At 46.6% G+C, this 18,929-nt stretch overlaps 1 protein-coding gene across 3 annotated transcripts in view; it reads right to left on the minus strand.

Annotated features, from left to right (window-relative positions):
- Positions 1-18,929, minus strand: part of sox6 (SRY-box transcription factor 6) — a 169,531-nt gene that overhangs the window by 79,433 nt on the left and 71,169 nt on the right. For all 3 annotated transcript variants that reach the window (XM_061813779.1, XM_061813778.1, XM_061813777.1), the window contains exon 6: positions 13,662-13,751. In XM_061813779.1, coding sequence (XP_061669763.1) covers positions 13,662-13,751 — 90 coding nt within the window. The remainder of the gene's footprint in view (positions 1-13,661; positions 13,752-18,929) is intronic.

The following is an 18,929-nucleotide window of genomic DNA, read 5'->3' on the forward strand; positions in this document are numbered from 1 at the left end:
GATTGTTCCCCCACTGATCTAGAATCAAGTCTTCCAAGACAGAAAACTCGTTTTTTTTAAAAAAGCAATAGCAAACACTTCTGGATATGTTGTGTCAATATGTTCTGAGCGTTACCAAAGAGATCGGAGACGACTTGTTTAATGGCGATGTCGTCAAAAACAAATTGCTTTGGAAAATACTTCTTGACATCCGGGGGACCCACCCTTGTCGAAAATAGATCGGGTAGAACGTGTTTGTTTCTATTCGCGGCCGTATTCGGTGTTGCTCGCTTTTTTTCCATTCCATGTCACAATTCACGTCGTCATGACTGAAGAGTAGGTAGCTTTCTCCTCTCACATTTAAATAATGTTTCGCATTTATTAACGTACATCCTGACCCATTTCGGGCCCTATTATTGGGACAAATTCCCTGTTCGCGGATATTAGACCGCAAGGTAATCTGATAGTCCGGTGTTTGTCGTCTTCAGTTGGGAACGGCTCAACAGGAACGTGACAAAAACAGCCCGATTATCTTGCGTGAAGCGGTTCTTAGAGAGACCAAATGCCAAACCAGACCCGCCAGGGTTTGGACACGTCCAAAAGGAGAGATAGAAAGTAGTTTGTTGAACGATGATTGGAATCAGGCAGCCAGGCAACAGAGCTTGAGGGACCTAAGAAAAAGGTTGCTACTAAATGTAGTCGGGGAAGATACGAGGGCGGTCGCCGTTAGAGAGGAGGATCCAGAAGGCCGGCCTCGATGGAAAAGGATGAGTCGCCGTGGTGACCCCAAATGTGACAAGCCAAAAGAAGGTAGACATGGAGTGAAATGTACACGGAGAAGGAAAAAAATGTACAAGGTTGCTTGTAGCTATGACAAAACGAGCCGACAAACAAACTGAATGCTTCGTAAGAAACTTATTATTAGTTTTGGCCAACTGTATCATACAGAATATATAGTACAAAGAAAACTGCACGCAGAGAACTTGACTGCAGCAGTGTTAAGGTCACGCCGTCTGTAATGGGCCATTTGATTGCAGCTGGTGGTCGCGGCTTTTAGAAAAATAAGGTGAAGTAATTGTTCCCAGCGTAGACAAAGAGCCGCGGGGAGCTGTCTAACACGGGGGGCAGCTGCAGTCAGGGAAAGTCAGTCATCTTGAAACCCGCTTTACTAAGATCCCAAATAACTAGCGCCAAATGGCATGTTCACTCGGTCTAACGGGCTGCGTGTGCCGTCGGGAATGGATGGAAACGTGATGGAGAACGTTGAATATGAAAAATGGTTTTGAACTTCTGGTTTTCGCCGTGGAGAGCACCGCGAGCGCAAAAAGTTTGATGTGTTAGATACAGATAAGATACAGAAAATAAATCTATAGCTCCCGGAATCATATGAAACCCCAAATTATGTGGCAATCGGGTGAGTGTTGAGTGTTGGGACAGAACATCAGAAAAAAACGTTCTGGGAAGGCTAGCAACAATCGTCACACTGCGCTGTAATGACCCAGAAGCAAAGGAAATGTGCACTTAAAGGGAATTTTTTCAAAGGCGACATGGCATGACTCCATCTTGTGACTACTGGAACATTTGCACCCGGAACATCCACAACGTACTTTGCAGCAATTTTGCACATTTGGCAGATGAACCTTTACCGTAGGTGTGCCTCCACATCTGTTTGCTTGAGCAGGTTCGTCGTGCAAGTTTTGCACCCTTTTTTTTTTTTTTTTTTGCACAGAAACTTTTAATAGATCAGGACCGTATCCTTGAGTTGTGATAATCGCCACTATTTCTACAGACAAGCTAGGCGCTGCAGGCGACATCACTACGGCAACGTCCCCAGACCCATGTGTAAGCGTCGAGCGGCGGATGTTTTCTGCCTACTTTAATTCACTCGATGATGTGACCAAAGCTAGATATGTACAGAAGATCAAACTCTGTCAAGATATCGATCCGTATACTCTCCACAACGGATCTGAAAGACTTCCCTGAAGTAGAATATCTGGAAACTAGAAACACGCATGCTTACCGCTTACAAAATGATCAGAAGAGACTTTCAAATAACTCGAGCTTCGTTCAGATCTGCACCTCGTGTATTTGCGAGCCACTTTTGTTGCCGTTTTTTCGATAACTCCATTGCATCTTCTCCTTCATGCAATCTAATCTTTGGAACACGGAAAAATCGCTTCCCGATGCGTCCGTTTCCGCGATTTCCACATCCTGTCGACGCAACTAAAATCTGGACAGCTGACTGCTTGTCTGCAACAATGGCGGTCGAGCACCCGGTTGAACGAGCGACCCGGCCATTGTTTGGGCAGGCTTAAAAGTTGCGGCTCTATGGTCACCCCACAGACTAGAAGACTGCAGTCAGGCCACAAACCGGCAATGTTTGCGTGCGTACGTTGACCTCTTTCGACGGTCATCTATCCACGACGCTCGTCTGCACCGCTTTCTCCGTCCGCCTAATCAATGTTAAGTGATCTCGCCATTGACTTCCGCCGCCGACGTAAATTGCCAGCGAGAGGCTGGACATGAAGTCGCTCTCCTCCGACTGCACTCCTGTTTGCGGGGAACGTGACAGAGGAGGGAGAGCGGCATCAAGTCGCGGCGATTTAACAAAACGGCGTAGCGAGAGCTGGCTCTGGGCCAGCAGAAGCGGATTCTTTCCTGGGTGTCTTCCTCTCGTCTCCGGTCACATCTGTCTTGTGTTTCTGCGAGAGCTCCCGGGAGCCCGCTCCACTCAAACTATTTTAATTTGACTAAACACCTGATTTATTTTATCTCTCCGATGAGGAAAGCCGTTTGTCTTAATAGGGCCTGTCAACCTCCAGAAGCCATTCGGGGCAATTTACTGGCTGGCTCATATGAACCTCACTTCGTCTCACTCTTCTTTCCGCTGCCTGCCGCAATGGAAGAGAGCTGCAATTCTCCATTTATACTTCTTATGAAGAAAAAGAAAAAAAAAAAGCACCTAAAAGCAGCTATTCACTGGGCCCGCTTGCAGCTTGAATTGACTTCTTATTCACTCGACTGGACTTGTTGTGAATGGCTTATCTGTAAAAAATTGATACAATCGCCGCCAATTTTATTAACCTTTGCCAGCGTCTGTACTTTTCACAGGTCGCCGGCGACGTGCATCGGTCACTGTCGCAACAGACGACAGCTGCAGGTTGAAGGGACTAGCAAACAATAAACGATGCCAGAGAGAAAATCGGTACGGAGGCGAACAGACGACTTTAAGCGGGAAACAATTCCCCCGTTACACGTCACTAATGAACAGTCTAGGTCAGGACTGTCTACAATGATTAAAAAAAAAAAAAAATAGCTTATAGTGCCAAAAATAATCATACGTGTACAGTATATCTACTTTTGTGGCTGTGTTAATGTGGTGCTAACGACCCACAAAAGGATCCGCTGGGCGCTTTCCACTCAATGTCCTGTCCAGACTCTTAAGAGAAACCGAACAGAGGCCCCATTGTTGAAATGGGTGAGCTGAATTGTGGGAAGCCCAGACGGCCCGCTATCGTTCTATTTACCCATTTTGCCCTTTTTTTTTTTTCCATGTACACGTGACAGCGTCGCACCTTTACCAGAACATTTTTTTTTTAACATAACTACGAAAACGAACGAGCATTTTTACCTGAACAGCTTAGAAGTAAATCAAGCGTGTACGTTTTTGTTGACTGGTTAATATAAAAATCTCTTTGGTCCGGCTCTAAATTATACATCAGCTTTAAAATGCAGATAAAAGTTTTATCGGGCGGTGCAGAAGAGGAAGATTGTGGTCTGCGTCTGACCAGGCTGCCGACAAAAGAGGCCGTTTCCTGCATATTGTATGGCTTTTAACGGTGCCGGGTTTGTCTCCTCACTTTGCGCCAAATTTTGCAGACAGACAGCCCGGGGATGGGCGCGATGTGGGCACCAAGCTCGAGCTAGCATGCTGTGACCACTTCCTTCTCGACGAGGGAGGTTCGGCAGGACAATGCAACGGGAGTTTCCCCGGGTAGAGCAGTCAAGGTGTGCTCAGACCTCTTCTGGCTGCACACGCGGGAGAAGTCGTCTGGGTGTTTAAAGTCCGAATCCCTTCAACGTTCACCTTTTGACGGTCCCGCTTCTCCGAAACGTCACAATGTCGGGCAGAAAACATTAACGGGTGACTAAATAAATGATAAGAGGAAAACAAGCAGAGCCACGGTTGCTCGGGGAGGAATGGGGGGGTATTTGAGCCTTGGGGTCTTTGGATAAAAGGCACTTTGTAGGGGTGCGATTTGTTCTGTCCAATACTCACATCTTCCTCTTTCTTTGGCTCCCTCTTCTCTGCTCTAATCAAGCAGTCTCTAATTTGGGTTCCAAGTCCAGTACAGGGGAAAAAGAAGGAGGCTTGTTACTTTGAAGAGTCCCGAGTGAATAACACAGATAAAAAGATCCCGGCACAAAAAAAAGAAAGAAGAAGAAAAGCGAGGGAGGCTGAGGGTGAAAAGGGGGAAAATCACAAGGCGGCCTATTCTCTTCCTCTCCCTAGGTTAGGACAGCTGAGCCATTATGACCAGATCTGAACTGTTTCTTTTCTTCTTCCTTTTTTGTGAGCAAGAAGACTGGAATCTCTTTGTCTCTCAATCAGTCAGCTTCGTGGATGTGTCCATATGCTCCGACGCGATCCGAAGTCAATTAAAATGTGCCTCGACGCCGCCGACCCCGGACCGCGTCGACAGCATTTCAACGGCCGGACGTTTTGCCCGCTGTACGTCCATCTCGCCGCTTCCCCCGAACAGCGCCATCGGATGTTTTAATCAATTTTGAAACGTGCGTGACCGCCGTGAGTAAGATTCGCACGTAAGTTTGAAGTCACCGCTCATCTGACTCTCTGTTCATTCTTTGTCTGGAAAAACAAAAAAAAAAAACAAAGACCTGATTGAGAAATTGCTGAGAGGAGTTTCAATTGCATGATTGTCAGCCCAAAGAACCTTCTTCTTCAAAGTAATAAAACGATGTCTCCATAGCACTCTGTCTGTCTGATAACAACATTTTGATGGTATAACATTTTTACAAACGCAGCATTCTTACAGAAAGCAGTCGCAACTAGCAACTGGTCGACTGGATCCATCCCAGAATTTAGTTGTGAACGATAAGTTTTGTTGATATGGACAAACTCAGCAGCATCTTTTCTTTAAGATATGAATATAGCGAGACACAGTTCAAGGTAATCTGACCCTCTCAGTTTCCAGCACTCCTAAAAGTGTACACGCTTGAGAGAGGCGCCAAGAGTGTATGACCACGTATACGTCGCGACGTGGGGGTTATTTTATCGTATGAAAAACGATTTAAAGGGCCCCGGGCAGATGCTGTTAAGTCTTTGGATAGGAACTTGAAGTGTTTATTAATAACAGTCCACTTCATTTTGCGCTGCTCAGCTGTACACTGATGGAGACTAATATTTTGATGATAGAGAAAACCACACTCTCGAGTTTAATTATGTTAATATGAAAGCTCCAGCACTTCACCGTCTGTCCGTGACACTGGACAAGGTAGGATAGTTCTTCCAAGTCAAGATGGATACTCAACCTAAACATAGCACTCCACATGAATGCCAGTGGCCCTGAAATCCACACGCGAGAGAAACAAAAACGCGTCTGCTGTTGTTGATGTCTTCATTATTCCGGGTATTCATGCAAGTTGAAAAAGAGGAGACTGCGCCATCGGCTCGGCACTGAACAAAGGACGTTACGCGATAAAGATTATTTCTATCCATTATATATGATTTTAACCCTTCTGTTCAGGCGTCCATTTTACCGCAACACTTCATTTTGGCCCTTAAAATGTACAAGACAGACATTATTTTCAAGGTCTGCCGTAAACAAAGAGCTAAAGACTATAAGCACTCATCAAGGTAACAACCTATTGTCTGCAAGATTAGAATTTGAATGTTTCCCTCATCCTTTTCTTTAGGCATTCCCTCATTCATTGGTTGTGATCATTAGGACGGCCTGTACAATACTCGTTACATTGGACCGCGCATGAGAGACGTTTTTTTTTTTTTTTCAATCGCTTTCAGATCGTTGTTCTCCAAGAGAGGCTACAATGTCAGCGCCGCGTGGGAACTGGATCCGAGAATGAAAATGCCGACGGTATTGTGTTGATAAGCCATTCAAGTAAGATCATGTCCATCAGTCAGGGATCAAGGATGTGACAGCCGTGACTAATTTGGCTATCAAACATTTTCTTGTCTCAACAAAACAGTGTTTGAGTAATGAATATTTCAAAAAGACTCGAAAATCGGCGGCGCAGTGGCGCGACTGGTTAGAGCGTTAGCGTCACAGTTCTGAGGACCGGTGTTCAAATCCCGTCCCCGCCTGGGAGGAGTTTAGATGTTCTCCCCGTGCCTGCGAGCATTTTTTCCGAGCACTCCGGTTTCCTCCCACATCCCCCAAAACATGCATTCATTGGAGTCTCGAAATTGCCCGAAGGTGAGGGCTGTGCCCTGCGATTGGCTACCGGCCAGTTCAGGGTGTACCCCGCCTCCTACCCTATGATAGATGGGATAGGCTCCGGCACTCCCCCGCGACCCTTGTGAGGATAAGCGCCTCAGAAAATGGATGGATGGAGGAGATGAATGCAAATGACATTCATCCGTTCCAGCCTTCCCTAAAAACACAACAAATTTGGTTGCAGTGTGTAATCGAACGAGGAAAAATATACATTCATCAAACGGTCATTAATTGATATTGAAGCCCTGCATTGCATTGTCATTGTGTAACATTTTACACATACAACCCGTCCATCCATCGGATTTTCCAATGCCCTTATCCACACAAGCGCCACGGGAGCGCTGCCGCCTATCTCGGCTAACTTTGGGCCAAAGGCGGACTACACCCTGAACTGGTCGCCAGTCATTCACAGAGCACACATCGACACCATCACTGAGCGGGAATCGATCCCACGCTGCCCACCCCAAAGTCAGGCGTGTGTCTCAACTCATTTTTTCAACATTTTGGAACGCCAGAGAGAGTCAAAGAAGCTTACAGAAGCTCACAGACAAAACGATAAAGGCAAATGTCACTCATATTGGCACATGTCAGTCGCTCCAAAATCCCAAAGAAGGCCCCAAATATGTAAATTTCAAAACACACGTCAGCAAACATAAACGCTTACTTTCTTCCTTACATTGCCAAGAGTTGAAATTCCACAATTCATTAGAGGAGAAAAACACACACTTCAACACTCCGGTACATTCATCTGGTGACCGTGGGCCGAGGAATAATGATTTACTGTGGCTCATATTTCACCCGAGTGCACAGGGCAAACACTCGACTGAGGTGTTTTTGCACAAAAACGCTAACGGAGGCATTTTGGACGCGAGCGAGCGGGCGGACAGATACTGTTTTGTGCTATTTGTTTGTTTGTGCAAATGTAATATGCAAGGTGTTGATTTATTGTCGGCGTTTTTGAAGGCTCGCTTTGCTGCGGTCCGGAGTACCCGCACTGGGTTACACTAAGAGCTTTTCATCACATCTCCTTGACTACTTCTTCTTCTTTTTTTTTTTTTTTCGGCTTGTCCCGTTAGGAGTCCCGAGTGTCATCTTTACTAAGATCCCAAATAACTAGCACGGACTGTCCTCATCTCCTCCCTCACAACATCCATCGACCTTTTCGTTGCGCTAGGCTAACTCACGCCGAGCGGCTTCAACGCGAACGATACGGCACCAATTTGGGTACTAAGATGTACTAAGATAAGACTTGTTCAATTTCCTATAAGTCCTCACGGCCCTCGTCGTACAAGTTATGAAGTTGCTCACGTTCGGTGTTTCTTCAACCTCCGCGAATTGATCACAAAACGCGTCTCGTGGTTAGCCTGCTAAGCTAAGGAACACTAGGCCGATAAGCAAGTTAAAGTTGACGTTTCCACTCGCCCAACTTCTTATGAGTACTCACTATCCTCGTTGTATACGGTACGTAGGTTTTGCGGACAGTGTTGATGTTTTCCTCCTCATTACCTATTAGAAAACAGACGCCTTTTTTTTTAGCGGTGTAAGCTAGGCTAACTTGGGCCGAGCAGCTGCAACGCGAACGATACGGCACCAATTTGGGTATTAAGATGTACTAAGATAAGACTTGTTCAATTTCCTATAAGTCCTCACGGCCCTCGTCGTACAAGTTATGAAGTTGCACACGTTCGGTGTTTCTTCAACCTCCGCGAATTGATCACAAAACGCGTCTCGTGGTTAGCCTGCTAAGCTAAGGAACACTAGGCCGATAAGCAAGTTAAAGTTGACGTTTCCACTCCCCCAAATTCTTATGAGTACTCACTATCTTCATTGTATACGGTACGAACGTAGGTTTTGCAGAACGTGTAGATACTAGCGTTTGATGTTTTCCTCCTCAGTAACTATTAGAAAACAGACGCCTTTTGTTGTTAGCGGTCTAAGCTAGGCTAACTTGGGCCGAGCAGCTTCGACGCAAACGATACGGCTCGAATTTGGGGACTAAGATTGCACAGATGCAGATTTTAGTCCACAGAAGAGCGTCCCACATCGTGTATTCACGACACTCGGTTGATTGAATTATGATTGAGCTCCGAGCTTAAGCTGCTACGAGTTTGAAGACCGGAAGCAATCCACATCTCCTTGACTGATTTGCAAAAAAAATACAAATAAAAATGGACTGTATAGTGTTTTGTTGCGTTCAAATTTGAGTGTATTTTATTTGTGGTAAGTCAAGTGTCTGAACAAATGTCAACGTGTTCCCAGTGAGCCCGGCCCAGGTAATGTCGGTCGGGCTGGCGTCAAATCGGTCTCGGCCGCCTCCTCGCCCCTGCCCTGCGTTCTCCCCCTAAAGCGCTTGCACTTATCTGCTCGCCGCAGGGCCGCCAGTGCGCGCCCGACCACTGTCATGTACACAACATTCCCAAATTGATTGTGACACTTGGAGAGGGCCAATTTTTGTGCTTCAGATTTCGGGCCGCGCATTTGAACGCCAGTGTTAAGCTCCCCCTCCCCTCCCCCCTGCATCCCTCCCTCTTTTTGCAAAATTCCAAGAGAATGAATACAGCTTGTGTTCCAATTTAGTAACTAGATATTTTCCTTCACTTTGAGTACATTCATGAGCATTTTTCTTTTTCTCTTGGTGCCCGCTTCGCAGCCTTGCAGCTCCCCCCCCCGGAAACTGCTGGCACTCGGCGGGGAAACGTAAACAGGCCTGTTGAGTAGCAGCCTCAAAGCCGCTGCACATAGCAACATGCGGCACAGAGCAACCTTATCTGCCGTACATAACGCTGTGTATTACTGTATTTGTGTACTAGTGTGTGCGCAAGTGTGTGGCACGTTGCGTTTGTGCGTCCGATAAGATGTGTTTTCAACCCTTTCCGCAATTCTGCTTTCATAAAAATAATAACAATTCAAATCTTCTTCTAAAATCTATCTTAAACTTTGGCTTTAATCATTATTGCAAGATTTACATTTATTTATTTATTTATTTATTTTATCGTGTCATAATTTGTGTTGTTGAACAAGAGATGAAATGTTCAAAGGCGGACTTTTATTCAATTTAATGTGAATTTAGTCAACTGTGATTTTTATTTCTCGTTTGCAGGTTATAGATGTGTTTTTTTATTGACTGTAATAGGTTAATATGAATCATTTGGAGGCTAATTAGGAAAAAAAAATACATTAAATACTTCTTTCATAAAGGTCTTTGATGTCATTTTAATTGCGAAAACCAGACAACTCCATGAAAATAAATTTCCTCACATGACTATAAAATAACACCAAAATGGTATGTTATCACGCTTCGTGACTAAAAAAATTGTCAGTTATCAACTTTTGTTGCCCGGCCCCGCCTGCGTTCTCCCCGTGCCTGCGTGGGTTTCCTCCGAGCACTCCGGTTTCCTCCCACATCCCAAAAAGATGCAACATTAATTTGACGCTCTAAAATTGCCCCTAGGTGTGGTTGTGAGTGCGGCTGTTTGTCTCGATGTGCCCTGCGATTGGCTGGCAACCAGTTCAGGGTGTACCCCGCCTCCTGCCCGTTGACAGCTGGGATAGGCTCCGGCACTCCTCGCGACACTCGTGAGGATGAGCGGCAAAGAAAATGGATGGAGGGATCAACTTTTTTGCTGTTATCAGCAAGATCCTGTCGATCTGCTTGACTGTGACCAACACCGGTGAACGTTTGCGAACGTACGTGATATAAAAAATGTTTATGGTGGAGGAGTGTCACACGCGACTTTACACTTGTAGAAAATATAACATGGGAAGAGTGTCCCGAGTGGCCGTCTGCTAGTGGGCGTGGCTCTATTTGTGTCTCAATGGCGCTCGTTGATATTTGAACGCGTCACGTCTTCCGAGTGGGTTTCCTTAAAAAGTATTTTCCCCCATTAAGGCCTCAACTGGCCATTCAAATGACCCTCGACGGTCTGTCCCAAAGTCTTAAAAAGGCTGCAGACACACTAAACCTCATTGCTCCGTTTTCTTCAAGAAAACCTCGTCACGAATTTTGCAATTATATAGCTGAATATTTTGAGTGAAGAAACCCTTGTGGCGATTGCAATGAGCACCCAAATTATTTCACATCCATCCATCCATCCATCCATCCATATATCCATCCATTATCTACCGCTTTTCCGGGTCGGGTCGCGGGGGAAGTAGCTTCAGCAGGGATACCCAGACTTCCCATTCCCCAGCCACTTCCTCCAGCTCTTCCGGAGGGATCCCGAGGCGTTCCCAGGCCAGCCGAGAGACGTAGTCTCTCCTGCGTGTCCTGGGTCGTCCTCGGGGTCTCTTTCCGGTGGGACGTGCCCGGAACACCTCACCAGGGAGGCGTCCGGGAGGCATCCGAATCAGATGCCCCCGCCACTTCATCTAGCGTCTCTCAATGCAGAGGAGTAGCACCTCGACACTGAGCCCCTCCCTGATGACCGAGCTTCTCACGCTCTCTCTGAGAGAGATCCCAGACACCCTGCGGAGGGAACTCATTTCTGCCACTTGTATCCGCTTGTATTATTTCACATAACCCTGAAATATGTCGGTGTATACAAATTACAGCATGTTGCGTTTGACACGACTTCTTGTGAGAACAGGTTGCTAACGCGAATGCCACCCACTGAGATCTGATCGGCCTCGGCGAAGTGCATCACATTGTCCTCGCGTTATGTATTTGGCTTCAAGACGTATTATGATAAGCAGATGAGCTACAGTAAACATGTCCAGTGAAATCTATCTCTTCTGTTCTGGGTTTCTTATCTCGCGCTCTCTGCGGCTTGGAGTCCTTCCAGCCGACCTTCGTTTTGACTCTGCGGTTTTGTTCGGGAGATTTCATCTCCCCGTTCGTCGGGCTCGCAGACTGACGGCCGAGCTCAGGTATGAAAACAAATCGTGGCTGAGGAATTGACTGCTGAAAAGAAACCCCGCGTTACGCACTTCACTCTGCTTTTTGACTGCTGCGTTCGCGACAAAAAAACCAACTCCACATGAGAGACGGCAGTCATTAACCCTTCAAACGCCACCCTGCTGTACATACCTGGCTCAGGTTAACACACGGTGTGCTTTTTAATTAGCTTGTTAAATGCCCGGTCAGTTTAGCCCTGTGACGTTTGTCGTTATTTCCGAGGAAAAGCTTTTTTTCGACGTTTCAACACAAACCGAGGGGGCTGGGGGATGTCTTTTCGCAGGTGAAAAAAAAAAAAAATGGGTCAGGGGTCAAAGTGTGTGGCACCTATTGTCGAATGAAATTAGTTTCTCTCAGCGGTGAAACAAGTTCGAGAGCGAGCGGTAAGAAAAGGTTTCCAGCGGTGTGCTCATCATTGGAGGAGTAAATGGTGAGCGCTTTAGCGCAGATGATACAAGGCCACGCAGCCAACATGTCAGCCTTTCTTACCCAGCCGCTTTTATTCACGTCGGCCGTGCATGTTTGCCTTTTGTTCTGATTCCGTTTATTTATTTATTTTTTCAAACCCCCCCCCCTCCCAAAACAAAAAAAAAAGGAATTGACACATCTGAGTCATCACAACACTTGAAATTTTAATCAGAAGGTGTTTTCTACTTGGCACCTTTGTTTGTGTTTTAATTAGGCGGACCTTGTGAGTCTCCAACCCTGGGCTTGTTTTTAATTGCCCGTATTTACATCAGGCCGACTTCAAACGAGAGCGAGCGAGACATTTGTAAGCGGGGGCACAAAGCAGCTCTTTGAAATGCCTACAGTCACATGAAATGGCACGCTAATTAAAAATCTAAGCCCGCCGCTGTGATAGCAGAAACATTTCTATTAGGAGCGGACGTGCACGGACTGTTTCTATAACTCATCAAGAGACGTGCAATAATGTTTGTGTTCAGGCTGTTTACGGATCTTTAAGTCGTCTTCTCATCGCCCGTTCAGCAAACGGCAGAAACGTCCTGCCTCGAAAATTAACCAAAGGAGTTTGACAAGGCAAAACCACACCAGCTATTTTACACCTTGCACTTTTTAGTGACATAGGAGACGGGTCAGAAAAATTCCACGACCGGTGTCCGTCGAGATCCATTTCAAACCGCAATTACGAGTTTTCCCCTTCAATGCAGACCAGACGATTAACAAGCAGGTGTACAAAGCGGTTTTCCTGAGGCGTTTGCGGGTGATACCATGACGTGATGCCCTGAGCATCTGGCAGTTCCACCATCGCGGTGCGAACCCTAACCCTAACCGTAGCCCTAACCCTAATCAATCTCCCGATTCCGGAGTTATCTTTCCAAGACTGCAGGGAGGCGTGGCCGAGAAGGCCGGGAAAGCTCGTCAGACTCTACGGGGATTACTTCCGTGGGGAAAAGATGTGGTATGAACGTTTGGGCTTTGGATCTATCTTTTTGTCCTGGAACCTTTCTGACACACGTCGTGCAGGACACTATGCAAAAGCGGCCAGAATCAATCTAGAACCTACTGTACTTGGTTTAGTTGACTTTTTAAAGAATGATTCAGATGGGTTTCAGAATAATCTGTATTTCATTTGCGAAAAGATGGAATAATACTGCCGTGAGGATGGTTTTGTTTTTGTTTTGCTGAAAGGAATCACGAAGGAGGAGATGAAGAGCCGATGACAGCCCGGTGTTATCAGCCAGCTGGTATTGTGCTTCGCCGTGCTGTGTAAACACTCAAGAGTACTCAGTAACAGTCGGTGCTAAGAACTAAGAATCGGCCCTGCCCGTCCACAGCCCACCTTCACCCTATCATAAACAACCTTTTTTGGGGGAGTACTGATTTGCGCTTTGCTGTACTCTGCGTTCACTGACAAAGCGGAGACATTCCACTCCGACGCAGACTCGGCGAGGAGACGATTGTGCTCCTCTTTCCTTTAAGTGGCATCTCTCCTGCTCTGTTTCTATCAAGCGCACGCCGGGTTCAACAGTTACCAGGGCGGCAATAAAGTTCTGCTTGCGTTGCAGCCGAGCGGCTCGGGAAGGGGACGACGGCACCGTGCCGTTCCGAGACTAAAGATGGGTGTAAATTGTCCGGAATTAAAGAGGCAGCACTTTGGAGAGCGTTGTGCATTCCAACAAAAGATAAATTGGGAGGGTGGGGGATATCGATGAAAAGTGCAGCCAAAGGCCTTTGTCTTCTTTGAAAGTAAAAGCTCGTTGCTGAGATTATGCAGAAACAGATAGGAATGATGGACCCGCGCTGGCAGTTTTGCCGTGCTCTTGACGCGACCGCCGTTCTCGGTGTTTTACCTTTTACGTCGGCTAGAAGATCGCTCGTGTTGAGCCGCTCCATCTTTTCTTTCCAGTCTTTGGAAAGTAGTTTCTCCATGCAGGATGAATCTGTAAAAAAGATATTACACATTTCAAATGATGGAAGAAGCAGACATCGCAGGGTTAGCATAAGAGCAAACATTATCGGAAGCAAAGGACCGAGACTGGATCGGTCTGTTGGTGCACATGGCTGCCAACGACGAAGACAATTAACACTCGTTCAGCAGAAACTGAATCAGAGAAGAAAAGGAAGCAAACTGGTGGCTGATAAAGAACACACCGGGCCGACTGATCGGACCTCGACCATCCCAGCACCGTTTAGAGTTCAACTGGTTTCCGTTAAACACCACCGAGGGACGCAATTCTCTACCTTCAGCCTCCATGTCCAAAAAAACGTTTCCCGGCTTGGACTGCATCAAACACAACTGAAGAATTAATTTCAAATGATTCTTATGCAATTTCAGCGCGCCCCGTTTTAAGATTCCATTTGGAAAGCAAACCCAAAACGTCGCTCCGAGGCCAAGCCATGTGACGGCCTCGGAAGAAATGGAAAGTGTAAGCACATCCTCCAAATGCTTGCTGAAACGACGAAAGCTCTCCAAACACGGCTTGTCAGAGTTTGGCAGAATTTGACGTAAACCTCACCAAGATTTTGTCAGGTTTGCTTGTCACGGGTCACCGCCGGTCACGCCTTACTTGAGCGCGGACAGTTTGGCTTCAGTTCCCGCTCAGTGGAATCGTGATTGTAAATACTTGTCCGTCTCGAACTTTGCCCCGACATTCTTTGCTTGAAAATCGGAATTTTCATTGGACCGTCCCGTTTCTTTTCATTTGAAACATTTTTACCTGCCAAATGAATCATTCTCCATTAATTACAAAGCCGTACAAAAAATGCGGTAAGGACGGGCTTTTTGATTTGAAAATACGACTCGTCCCCTCACTTTTGTCACCCTCGCTATCAATCACGTATTCAAAAGCCGTGTTGACCGCACTGCGCCAAATACCGGTTTCTTTCTGATCCCTTCTCGTTTGATTTCACGTTCCATCTCTCAGCAAGCGAACGCTATTTGCGACCGCCGCGCTAACTTCAGAGGGACGGGGGAGTAATGGCGGCTCAGCGGTTGTTGCTGCCTTGTTTAAGGAGGACGTTCTCCGAGATCAAGCAGAGTGGCCACATTTTGTTTGATTGTCCACTTCCTCCGATGCGATGGGGTCGGCAGGACATCTTCAGCACGGGGGTCATTCTAACATTATTCCTGCTTTATTGACTTTCCAGTTCCCAGCTCACAGCGCGTCCCCTTGACCTGACGAGGGAGCGAGCGAAAGCCTACGCGTGTTTTTGCGTAGTTTTTCACTTCCTGTGTGGCGCAAAGATCACAGCTTTTTAAAATAAAAAAAAAAAAAGGGGGGAAGCCGGGTTCGCGGGGAATAACAAAAGGCCTCTGAGAATGATTGTCCTCAGAGAAAACATCAATGCGTGACGTTGTACCCCCGAGGCATGGAAAAGGGTTTATTTTAAAGCGGGGGTTAAACAAACACGGGCAACGTATGTCGGGAGGCGAACATATGCTCTTGTTTTTCCGTGCGCATACGCACGCTTTCGTGGCAGATGCCGCTCCAGCACTTGATCATTAAGGAATGCGCCAACTGCTGGAGATAATGTGGTGCCAGCTTCCATTCTACTCCAGCCCTTCCCCTCCGTTCCCCCTCCCTCCCTCCCTCCCTCCCCGGAGAACAGTCACTCCCTCACTTCTCCAGAGCCGAGCTGCCAAGCGTTCCGACAGCAGAGGCCACAGCTGGAATGCGCCGCTGTCCTCCCTGCCTTCCACCTGGAGGAGCTGAAGAATGGGCCCGGATTAGTCAATCAAATAACTTTCGGCGTTTAGACGCCGTCAACAAAACAGCCAGCCAAACGAATGCAAACAACTTTTTTTTTTTTTTTTTTGATTTTGACTTTTCTATCCACCCTTTTGTGAAGCAAACAGGTGCGCGTGGAGAAAACAGGGAGGCGTTTTTTAAAACAAGAATTTCAATTAATGAAAAGAATGCTGTTTCACTTTTCCGAGATGCCTGTAACCCGATGTTTCCTCTGGCGCAATCGTGAATGCCGATGGTTGGTATTGACGAAATAATTACCGCTTTGACACTGAATCCCATTATATTCATTGTGGATGATTTCTGGCGAACCGTCCAAACGCTTTTTTTGATTGCCAAGCGACGAACAAAATGCTACTGTAGATTTTTTTAGAATGGAAAAAGCTTTGCTTCTTGTTCCCCCCCGATACAAGGACGTCGGCGCTGAGGAGAATTCGTTCTGACTAGAGAAGAGTCTCGTGTGTTTATTTTTATTTTCTTAAGGGGGGCTCCTAACTCTCTCACACCCCCAACCCTCCCGTTGCTTTCGTCCCCCCCCCCGATAAAACTCTCTGTAGCTCGGGAGCGGGCCATTCAGCTGGGATGAGAATGGAATGAAAACAATAGCCCTTATCAGCCGCTTATTTACATTTTCCCAGCATCGCTGCGCTAGACAGCTTGGCCCGTCACCAAGCCCACATCACCCCACTGGACTCGGACCAACTTCCTCCAGCCCCTGCGATTCCAGCGCTCCCTGCGGACCCACGCCTGGCACGGACCTTCCTCCGCTCTGCGGCGAGCGCAGATAGCAACATACAAGACAAAACTACGGGAGTGTGTGTCCAAGACGTGCTCCCATTGAGAGGGGGAATGCTTTTTTGGACCGCTAAGCCTGTCTGGGTCGCATTGTCCCCACCGGGGATGGTGCTGTATCGCTGGAAAAATGCCTGTAACCTTTTTTTTCTAGAGACTTTTTCACTTTCCAAGTCTGAAAGTGAAGAGTCACGGGCCAAACCCGATGTTTACCTTCCATCGCAAAACTATCATTATGCGATCTTAGTGATGTGGGTGACACTTAACAGCGAAAAAAAGATGCAGTCACTCCAGTCCCCCTTTGCGGTATTAATAACAAAGTCATATGTCGACGTAAAGCTAGACAAAGGAATATTTCCCCGTTGTATGCGCGTCAATAAACCCAAGTACTGTACCTGGGAGGCAGCGTTGTCACAATTTGTTGTATCGCTCTGAAGTTGCCTGACTTCGGTGCATTTGTCCTTCCCAGCATAATTGCACAGATATTTTGGAAATATGTAATGTCATTTTTGTTTTGTTTTGATCATACTTTGAATTTCATTGCTTTTTCGCATGAAAATGGAGCAGAATAATCAAACTCTGAGTTCTTCTTACGAGTGCCCAAAGATGTGCACACGTACCAAGATAACGACGAGTCCCTTAAAATCGGTTTTCCTCATTTTGTACTTTTTTGCCCTGTCATCGGTTATTCAATCAATTTTTCATTCAGTTTTTTCATGATCTCATGGTTTGCACGTGTCCCTGAAGTTAGCGTCCACCCCGCCATTATGGGGTTTTGCCCCCTTGAAGAATGTTTTCATGACATTAGCCCCAGAATACTAGCTAGTTGCAAAATATATATTTATATTTATGCGTAGCTGGATGGTGTCAAGCTGAACATGTCCGTTGTATATAATCCATCCATCCATTTTTCTTTGCCGCTTATCCTCACGAGGGGTCGCAGAGAGTGCCGGAGCCTATCCCAGCTGTCAGTGGGCAAGACGCGGGGTACAACCTGAACCGGTTGCCAGCCAATTGCAGGGTGGATGGGGACAAACAGCCGCACTCACAATCACACCTAGGGGCAATTTTGGGTGTCCAATGAATGATGCGTGTTTTGGGGATGTGGGAGGAAACCCGACTGCCCGGAGAAAACCCATGCAGGGACGGGGAGAACATGCAAACTCCACAGAGGCGGGTCCGGGATCGAACCCGAGGCCTCAGAACTGTGAGGCCAACGCTTTACCAGCTGGGTCACCGTGCCTCGCCGTTGTGTATAATATCAAGTGAAATATGAACCATTCAGGAATTTGAAATGCATTATTTAATCATTCCAGCCAGTCAGGTTGCTCGCTGAATCATGGCGCTAGTATTAGCCGAAAAATGTCCGAAATCTGACATATTTGGCTGTTGGCGTGTTAATTTTTTCTTATAAAAACTGTGGGATCTTGACCAATCCGCATTTCCACCAGCATAACATCGACGTAACACAATGAATATGAAGTTTTATGGCAATCTTCAGATTCTTTCAAAGTGCAAGTCAGTCTTAAAGCAAACAAACGTTCAACGTTCCCAACGTGGAAAAGGGTAAACTCGTTCGCTCCGTTTGTTGACGCAGCACAACGCCACGTTCGAAAAGGGCCCCGACAAAGTGCTTCGTCCGAACACGTCGCCGACGGGTGTTTGAATACAAAGCGTCGTCGGCGACGAAAGCGTTTTCGTCTGCCCGCCGCCACATTCCGAGCCCCTCCTTGTGCGCCGTTTCTCCCGGGAGGAAGACGATACTCGCGTTTGAGTGTCGGCTGAGCTAAAAAGCCACTGGCAGAGGGGGGCAATCTCGAAAGAAATTAGCCACAAGTCGAGGATAACGGTCCGTTGGGGATATTCCGAAGGATTTGCAGCCTCGTCCTCCGCGTTAAGCGGCGTCTCTTCTCAATGGCAACAGAGGGTGGCGGGCTAAATGAAAGAAAAGCCCGAGAACGTTTGCGTTCTGCGGCGCCAACTTTGGGAGGGGGTGGAAACGGGCGCAAATAGCCACAAACTGACCACAAGCAGAAGTTCAAAGTCGGCACACGGGGAGAGAAATCGGTGGATCGTTTTGTGAAGGAAACAAACAGCAGAGAATTGGAATAATAATGGGGAAAAAAAAGCATTCCAAAGATGCTTTCTTCTCTGTTCAGAGTATTATTAATTTTGCTAGCTAACAAAAAGGTGCCGATTCAAGTCTGTTCAAGTAACATTTCTCTTGCAAGTGTACTTGCAGTTCCAAAAATATCTTCTTGCTTTTTAGCAGCAAACTGTAAACATTTTTTTTTCTTCTTTGTACTGCATTGTAATGTTCCCAAATACAAACGCTGTCATTGATCAAGTGACGATGAAAAGTCTACACACCCCTGGTTAAATGCCAGGTGTTCAGTCATAGACATGAAAAATGAAACCAAGATAATGCATTTCTCTTTTTTTCACCATTTACATAACTTCAAGAAGCGACATCAAAATATTGTGGCTGCACAAGTGTGCACACCCTCTGATAACTATGTGTCACATTCAAACTTGTGTTAAATTAGGATCAGCACGCACCTGCAATCCTTTAAATAATGA

Source organism: Syngnathoides biaculeatus, chromosome 3 (assembly GCF_019802595.1).
Source record: "Syngnathoides biaculeatus isolate LvHL_M chromosome 3, ASM1980259v1, whole genome shotgun sequence".
Lineage (NCBI taxonomy): Eukaryota > Metazoa > Chordata > Actinopteri > Syngnathiformes > Syngnathidae > Syngnathoides > Syngnathoides biaculeatus.